This window comes from Uloborus diversus, chromosome 6, assembly GCF_026930045.1.
Source record: "Uloborus diversus isolate 005 chromosome 6, Udiv.v.3.1, whole genome shotgun sequence".
Lineage (NCBI taxonomy): Eukaryota > Metazoa > Arthropoda > Arachnida > Araneae > Uloboridae > Uloborus > Uloborus diversus.
In genome coordinates, this window is record NC_072736.1 from 43,380,061 (window position 1) to 43,390,024 (window position 9,964).

At 31.9% G+C, this 9,964-nt stretch overlaps 1 protein-coding gene across 3 annotated transcripts in view; it reads right to left on the reverse strand.

Moving 5' to 3' along the window:
• The window catches only part of LOC129223874 (aquaporin-10-like), a 169,584-nt gene extending 161,583 nt beyond the window's left edge, over nucleotides 1–8,001 (reverse strand). For 2 of the 3 annotated variants that reach the window (XM_054858242.1, XM_054858241.1), the window contains exon 1: nucleotides 7,873–8,001. In XM_054858242.1, the coding sequence (XP_054714217.1) occupies nucleotides 7,873–7,960 (88 nt within the window). In that variant the 5' untranslated portion in view covers nucleotides 7,961–8,001. The remainder of the gene's footprint in view (nucleotides 1–7,872) is intronic. The other variant, XM_054858243.1, reaches the window with a different exon arrangement.
• Nucleotides 8,002–9,964: the final 1,963 nt, after the last annotated feature.

The window sequence follows — 9,964 nt, forward strand, 5'->3', positions numbered from 1 at the left end:
ACTCGAACTGTTAACGATATTTCTTTAATGCTCTGTTGAACCAACATGAACAATATTGTATTCAGTAAACTATGAAGCAAAGTATTCTTTAATTTAAACCTGCCTGACTTTTCGCTGACGTCACCGGCTGATTCAAGCTTTGAAAATATGCACAATAGCAAATATTGATTCAAGTGCAGATTATTTTCCGACTTTTATGCAAAATCTGTAGGTGCAAGCTGTTTCTCTATTTTTTTTCAAAAATTTTAATTTGGTTAATTTATCCAGAAAAGTTTTAAATCCAATCACATCAATCACAACCAACAAATATTTATGCAACTCCGCATGATTTTTCCATTTAAACTAAAGATTCTTTTGCTGTTTACTGTTCAAAACAAATCACGTAAATCCACATCATTTGATTTATGTAATAATAAATATTGTTTAAGACACATTATGAAATCCTCAAACTCACGCAAGGATTTAGTTTGCCAAAGTACTCCTCTAAGAAGAGTCATTACAGAGGAAATATTACGAAACAACGTATTTGACAGAAGATGAGCTTACGACCTTTGAAAAGAACTACACACTTCTGTGGTTAAAAGTGCTTGAATGTGGCTAAAACACTCATCTTAGATAATGGAGTTGCCAAATCATTATTGAAAATTATTTTAAACGTTAGTCCTCGATGTTGAGTACAGCGGTCGTGCAAAACATAGCTCTTGCAGTGGGAGGAAACAGCAACAAGCGATGAAAAGGTAGAAAATGGTTTTAAACAAGGTAGGTAATAAATGTAGTAATTTTATTTTCATGAAATTCTTTGCAATCAGTTTGGATTACTTGCTGTACATAATTCGAAAATAAAAATATATAAAATAAAAATATATTAACAGATGAATAAACATTACAAAAACAAATATGAAATGGTTAAATCATCAAAGAAATAAATTTATTTAAACCGAACCAAGATTATTTAAATCGATTATTTAAATTTAACCAAACAAAAGAATTAAAAAAAGAATAAAATTGGTTAAAGAGGGGTTTACAAGGTGAAATCGACTCTTCCTACAGTTGAAGTGGGTTAAAATGTAGCCTATGTTACTCGGGTCATAATAACGAATCGATCGACACCTTATTCATCAAAATCGGATGAATAGTCTAGGTCTAGGTGCAACAGTGGAACACACGTTAATACAGTAAAACCTGTCTACAACGATACTGTTGGGACCTAAAAAAATTATTGTTATAGACAGGTTATCGTTATAGACAGTTTGATTATTCATGCTGAATTTTTGCTGGGACCGAGGAAATTATCGTTATAGACAGGTTTATTGTTATAGACAGTATCGTTATACAAAGAATTCACTATACAAACATACATTCATAGACTGCCAAAAAATCATACCCCTTCCTTTTGACTTGGCCATAGTCGAGTAAAAAGCTTGCTCCACAAAACTAAACCAACTACCATAAACTGAGCGAGTATAACAAGTATACGGTATAAAAAACTTTTAAACTATTTTAAACTGATGTCTTCAAGCAATTGAAAGTCTCAAGCCTTGAAAACCTATAAGTTGAAAAATTTGAAGAGACCAAAATCCATAAATCTATGCTTTCATAAGTTTAGCCTGGAAATCAATTAGTTAATTACATTAGCAAACTTAACTTCATTATTACTGTTATTTATTTTTGGGTTTGGAAACGATTGAAAAGCTTGTGCCACCCATCAACGACACAGCAAGTATAATAAAAGCATTATAATAAGTCCAATATTTTGACTGTGTTGCTAAATATTTTTTTAGTGTAGGGATAAATATTTTCAAACATATCTATAGCTAGATAAATACAGAGAAATAGCTGAGCATATATATATATATATATATATATATATATATATATATATATATATATATATATATATATATATATATATATATATATATATATATATATATATATATATATATATATATATATATATATATGTGATGGAATCTCTCTATATAAGCAGCAATTTATGGGTGGACAGACAGAAATAAGATCAAGAAGAAACTTAGATTTATTTTTAAAAAACACGAAAATATCCTTACGTGAATAGATAGGTGAGTTGAGACAAACACACACAAAAATCACTAAATAATATACATTTATTGACAAAAAAAAAAGAAAAGAAAAGAAATAGTATATAAAGTGACTGACACATTATAGAGTCATATAGATATATAAAAATGATAGTAATTTAATTGATTAGCGTAAAGATTGATACCGAATAATTAGGTTCTTGACAAAGAGATAAAGACTTCCAAAAAACCGTGAAAAAACACTTGTATTGATAAACAGATCCTAAGATGATTACATTAGTTCTGATTGCCCTAATTTCAACCTTTTTCTAACTGATCTTTTTCTCCCTATTGTGAAAGAAAGTTCTGTTCTAAAAATGCCTCGGTCATACTAAACGGTCACAATTATATAAATAACATTGGCATTAATAGGGTCAACTTTTCTTATTTTTGCAGTTATTCTATTTATCCTAACAGTTTTTTTTCTTCAATGCCAGCTTAATTAACGAGACAGTTGGTGTTCTAACAGCCGAAATTCAAATTAGTTCAGCCTGTCATACTGCAAGCTGTATCTAGAAAGCTTACGTGTTCGATACTTTCTTTTAATCGTAAAAGATTTCATCATTTTTGATTTTTTTTTTTTTTTTTGAAATTCAGTTTACATTTGAGGTAGTGAGAGGCAAAGGGATGCAAGTGGCAAAATTAAAAATTTGGAGATAACCAGTACAAACGGTAGGTGAACCTCTCCTCTGTCTTGGGGCAAGAGATTGTACTAGTAGCCCTGGTAGGTGCTGCTGTATAGCATGATTCAGGAAAAAATTTCAATGAAAGCCTACCGAGGATCTGATGTTTAAACGCGTTTTACTCGAAACTTAAAATACTTGCATTCATTTGCTACTCACTGCCTCATTTATAACTGTAATTTTCAAATTCTATTTTCAATCCTTATTTATTTCGGTTCTAAATATTATTCCGACAACAAGAAAAAGCGAAAATTCTTAAATATTTTCAAAATTGAACAGGATTTAAGATTGAGATAAAAAAGAAAACGTGAAGTTTGTTTGAAAATTCTGCAATTAATCGAACATGGCTAGTTGTTAATTACTTTCTGATGAGGTAAAGTTAATAGATAAAATAAGTTTATTTTTCACGGATTGCAATAAGTTAGGTTAATTCTTATCTTATAATCAAGAAATTCGAATGAAAGAACTGAAGCGATTCACTATTACAAATACTAATTAAAAGGATCCTAACAATTGTTTTTAAAACTGTAATCCAGTTTATGTCGGATTTTTTCCATTCTTGTAAACTCAGCTTTATTTTATCCCGTTTACTGTAAAAACAATGCATGTTGAGTGAAGTTGGTATTTAATTTATATCTGCCTTAACTTAAAGATTAAGTGACTTTAGAAAAATGATATACGTTAAGATTAATATATTATGACCACTTTATCCCATCTTACTTAAATTGTTCTAAAAAATTATACGAATAAGATTCAGCTAACTGCTAATGATTAAGAGTTCTGGAGACATGTAGGAAGCTTCCCCTGGAGTCAATGGGTTCCTAATTCTAACAAACAAAAATTACCAAGGAAGTTTTAAAAGGTGTTTAGATTTTAAAATTTTTCATGTGCAGACAAGATATTTCTTTTTACTAAATAAAATAGTGCCAGTTGTAAAATTTTGTATTCAAAATGTAGTTTCTAACTGCCCTACTCTAAAATAAAAAGTTTACACTCATTCGAACATTTATTTCCAAGTTACAGCCATTTATTTGATTATGATCACTTTCCCCCACCAGATCCTATTAATTGAGATATACTGATGTCCAGTGCGATATTTATTTATTTAATATTGGCTATGTTTTTGTTTTGAATGTTTAGTTCAATTTGCCAGGTCCACTCGGGGAAAAGTGAAATTGGTCATTTTGTTTACTCATTCCTTCATTTATTAGAAAACATTATGAATTCGTTCGTTAATTGATTCACTTAGCATTCCTTCATTTATTAATTCACTTGTTTATTCATTAATTGAAACATTATTTTATTCCTCATTCATTTGATCAAAAATATTTTTAAGTATTTAAAGGTTTTTTAAAACATATAGGCAGATATTGCTTCTCTTCACATAATACAAATCAAAGCTACACATGAAAGATGTATTGAAGCAACATACTTACATATTTCGGGTTGATAGGGCAAGAACTAAGTCTGAAAAGTTAGTAGAATAAATAAGTTTATTTGTGAGAGTGCAATTTTACTGATGTGGAATGGAGAATGTCGCAATCTTCCCCTATAATTATGACCCTATTTCATCGGTAGCCATGATCTTTAGCCTCTCTGCGCAAGATCAGTTTTCCACACCTTTTGCGAAAAAAAAGGGGCACGGTCAAAGTACTAGGGAATTGAACCGGTGCGTAACTCTAAATTGTTTCTTCTTGACAGATTTGATTTATTTCAGTATCAGTAGGAATTAGAGCTCATGGTTGCTGTTTTTGATGATAAACCCCAACGCAGATTTCGTTTCATTGAGTATTTAATACTGTTTAACAAAACAGCAAATACAGTGTGCGGCAAAAAAAAAAAAAAAAAAAGAAGAGAGAGATAGAGAGAGAAAAGAAAGACTTGTAAAATTATTCTGTTATACACTGCACTATTCTATTATACACTGTTGAGAAGCTGTGAACAATGGTTATGGTGCATCTGAGAAATATAAATACACACTATTGCTTTACAAGCATATTTCATTTTTAATCTGAATTCTAGCTGTGAACATGACTAGAATAAATCTGCCGTGGGCAGGTAACTGCGGATTTTTTTTTTAAACAATCACGATTGCTTATTGTTCTCACTTGAGGGTTTTGAATTCCTATGATTTTATTTTCCCACCAGCACCCTCTGCCAGCACCACCGCCGGCCGACCTCACGATGCTGCTTCTCTAGCGAAAACCGTCTCCAGGTTGCGCCAATATCCTACTCTTACACGCATATATACACGCACCTACAGCACACACACACACCCACACACACAAACATATACACACACACGCATACATACAGACACCTACACATACACACACACCTACACACAATTACCCAAACAATCATGCCTGCACACAGACACAAACACGCATTCCCTACACACACATTCACATACCTCCCCACACAAACACACAAATACCCACACACACAAACATACACCCTGCCCCCCAAACACACAAATCACACGCCTACATACACACACACACACTCGTGTTTGCGAAAAACATAATTTGAATTCAAGAGGTCAAAATTCAAATTAATTTTTTTACTTTTTTTTGAGCTATTACGATTGCTTATTGCTTTCATTTGACTGTTTTGATGTCCTATGATTTTATTTTCCCGCCAGCACCCTCTGCCCCCGCCACCAATGTGAGGGACTAACTTTTTTTACTATTTATTGTAGAGATACGCCCATTGGTCACATTATAAAATCGACTTCGGACATTTCTGTGGTGGTCATAACTCATTTTTTGATTTTTTTTTTTTTTTTTTTGAGCAATCACGATTGCTTATTGCTTTTATTTGACTGTGTTGATGTGCTATCATTTTATTTTCCCACCAACACCCTCTGCTGCATCACCGTCGACCGGCTCTTCATGATGCTGCTCCAATAGCGAAAACCGTCTCCAGATTGCATCCATATCCTACACACACCTGCATACATACACAACTACACACACACACACCTACACACATACACATACACACACATACACAAACACATGCACACACGCATACATACAGACACCTACACATACACAAACACATACATACGCACATATACACACAACTATCCACACATTCATGCTTGCACACAGACACAAACACACATGCCTACACACACATACCCATACCTATTACACACACACTCGTGATTGCGAAAAACATAATTTGAATTCAAGATGACAAAATTCAAATTAATTTTTATTTATTTATTTATTCATTTATTTATTTATTTTTTTTTTTTTTGCATTTGCAACTCTTTTTTTTTTTTTATTGTACGTTAGTTTTACGTACAAGCTTGCTTATTTGGTTTCCGATGAAAAAAAGTACGAAAAAAATGTCAAATTACAACATTTCCCTAATTGTTAGTACAAACGCGTATTTTCAAATTTTTCGAAAACTCATTTCTGCAGATACTGAACAAGGGGAAAATATAAACAATATGGGAAGTTTTTTTTACACACTTAAGATCTGCAATGCGACTGGTATGCGACATTTCAAAGATTAAAAAAAAAAAAGATTTACTGCCTGAAATTTTTACGGATACGGAGCTCATATAAATGAGGCTGATACTCTGACTGTACACAAAAAAAAAGTGAAATAATTGAAATAAACAGCAGAAAAAAGGATAATTTTTAATGACTCATTTCTTGCAACAAATGTTGATGATTTTGAATTTTTCACATCTCTAGCTCTTCAGCAGAATGTTAACGGAACAGAAGAATGTTAATATATTCCTGATTTCCCCTCCAAATTAAAGCAATGGCGATGCAACTGAACTTGAACAGAGGAAACGAAGGGGTAAGAGTTATCTGTATAAAAATTGGTGGGTGATTGCCGAAAACGGTGGTCATTTTACGTACATAAGAATCGGCAAGAATTGTGTCTTAAGCACTTATAAGTTTTTTTTTTTTTTGCTGCACAGTGTATCGATTTTACCCAATAGTAATGCTTGATATTTTTCAGGCATAAAGTGCTAATTCAGAAAAACTCCTCGGTATAAATAGGCATTGTATTGGTCAGTTACTTAAAAAATATTAAAATTACCAGCATTACGCTCATTTAGGGTAACATAAAACCATGTATGCTAAATTTGCGCCATTTCTTATTTTTTAGTACATTTGATTTTAAAAAGAAGCGTAAAAGGCTCCTTGATGCAATCTGCTTAAAGGGTATTAATCTAAATTTTCTACGCTTTATTTTCAAACTAAGTTGGCAACATTTTACGAAGCAAATCCCATCAATCTGAAGTCACTATTTGGAAGCGACTCTGAAGTGTCCAAATCTCTCGTCCTGTTTTTTAATAGTCTATAGAATATGATAAACTACAGAGATCTTGTGATAGTGGGAAATAAAAATTGGAATTTCCTTTACTAATAGAAATTATATTGTGTTTTATTAAAAGCCACACTACTTTTATCAAAATAATTTGATTTACATCCCATTTCTCAAATGGTTGATAGTTATCTTAAGCAGAATTCGCAATTCAAATAAATTATAAGAGGCGCTGCAGTCTTAGGACAATGGTGGTTGAAAGAGGTAAAATCAAGACCGACCCACTGACACTGGATATGACCTGTCCAATGAGACATATGACTCGTGTTGTTGAATGTTATCATTGACTAATTTCTTAACTCACCGGAAGATGGCGTTTTCAAGCTCTAGAACTGAATCTTAAAGAAACATTAAATCTTCGAAATACGAGTCATAGATCAAATGTTTCTGATACAATTCTTGCAAAGAAAAATAGTTGCATATTTTGCACAATAATTACCTGTTGCATTAATTGGAGAAGATTTCGGTCGTCTTATTTTAAATTTGCAGTTTTCTTTAAAAATAATAAATAGAGAGACATAAACAAATAAATAACTAATAAAAACAGTTGGAAATATTTGCTTTCATCTATAACAGCAAACTGGGAGCTACCTTCTAAATTTCGACCAAGATATTAAATTGATTCATTTTTAAATAAACACTGAGTTTTGCTGAAAACCTAGAAAACCTCAAGATTAAAATTTAGAAAATAAACACATGATAAAATATAATATCAAATACTGCGTATTACGTACACTTATAATTGTAATCCGGATGGTCCTGGTTGTCTTTTGGCCTTCCACTAATCCAATACGTTTGCCTGCACAAAAAATTGAAGCCCATTCTTAAAGAATATTGGAACTAAATGTTTGGTTAGCTATGATTGGCCTCGAAACAGCTGCTTCTGAAATATCAGAGGCAGCTTCCTTTGTGCAGGTGTCTAAACAAAGCTCATGACGTGTTTTTTCACGGTTTTTACATATACTGAAGTTATACTTTGATTCATAATAATAAGAGATGAATCATTTTTGATGTTCACACGCATTGCAAAGAAGCTTCGATTTGCCCTTGTAATTAGGTAAGGGAAAATAGAAAAATACGTCCTTGTACGAACCTACAGAAAATTGTAGAGGGAAGGATAAATACAAAAGAGCGTGAATTTGGGATAAAATAAATATCATTTGATTTCAATTAAGTCAATACTTTTTTTATACAGCCATGGAAAAAATTAAAGATATGCAAAAAATTGTCAATTCTAGAAGCCACTTGGCTAGAAAGTTTTGCAAATATTTTTATGATAAAAAAACATGAAGCGAAACATTTTCAAGCAAACTTTACTTTAAAATTTTTGTAAATCATTTAAATTTATGAATTTTCAAGGTTTTAATGGTTTGCCACTTGGAAAATGTTATAAGAACACACATTTATTTTGAAAGCACAAGTAAATTTTGCATGTTTAGTCGTATCATATGATTGTTTACAATAACTCAAAACTTTTGCGCAGTAAGATTGTTCACTTGATATCGTTCTTCATCATGCCAAACAGAACACAACTCTATGAATATGATAAGTGACAAATTATTGCTTACAGAAAATCTGGAATGATTGGACGTGAAATTGCCAGGAAGGAAAAGAGATTTAAAACGGTAATTTGTAATCTTTTGAAGAATCCAAAAGAAAGTGGCAAGAAAAAGCGTACAGGCAGGTTTCCCACTCTTGTTAAACACCAGAAAAAGCAATTGTCCATGGAGAATGCTAAAAGAACAGAGTTCTACTCAAATTGAAAGAAAAATTCCTACCATGCACTAATAGAACAGTGTGTAATGTTCTGCAAAAGAATTCCAATGTTAAATATGCTAAACTACGGTCACATTCACCATTTACAAAACTTTTAACGAAGTTTGGATTGGAATTCGGAAACAAACACGGTTCTTTTGGATCTCGATGGAAAAGATGTACTTTCTGATTTAAAAAAAAAAAAACAACTTTAATTTGGAAGGACCAGATTGTTTGCACCATTCCTGGTATGATTTTCGAAAATAAATCCGTTTTTCCAAACGACAAATCGGAGGCGTAATTGATTGGGGGGGGGGGGGGTTGTAGCCAATGGAGAAACACCAATAGTGTCCATTCGAGATCAATTGAATACAGAATCATATCTTGATGTTGAATGCTAGCTGAAAATTTATTATCAGGATCGCCCCTTATCACAACTGGTAGCTATTTGTTTCAAAAAGACATTGTAAGTTGCTATGATGAGTCTTGTGGATTCTGTTCAGGTTTCAGGTCAACTCTGTGAAACATCTGGACTAGCCGGCAAAAAGCCCTAATTTAAACCTCACAGAGAATCTGTGGGCCATTTTAACTGCAGAAGTGTATAAGGATGGGGTACAATATGAAAATTTAGAGGAACTGATATCATCCATTGAATTAGCGTAGGAAAACATTTCTAAACAAACTTTACCTGGACTTTCTAAGTCAATGACTGGATGGTTGATAAGAGTAATTGAAAAAATGGTGATTTTGTAGAATATTAATTTTTTTTTCGGGATATATATGTTAATGTCCTTAATTTTTTTTTTATATTTCACATAATACATTTGTGTTAATATGTGATTTAACAAGTTTATTGTGATTTAATTTCATGCTAACAGGTTTCTAACATTTTCTAATAACAAGTAGTAAATTATGTTTGATTTTGTTTTCCGTTGATAATTACTTTCATATGTAACACTCATTTTTCAACTCGTTCATATAATTTTTTCCATGGCTGTAATTGACTTGTTGAATGTGTCTTGGAGCGAACTTTTTACTTCAAGTAATTAAGTTTCTGATTTCTTTCTTTTT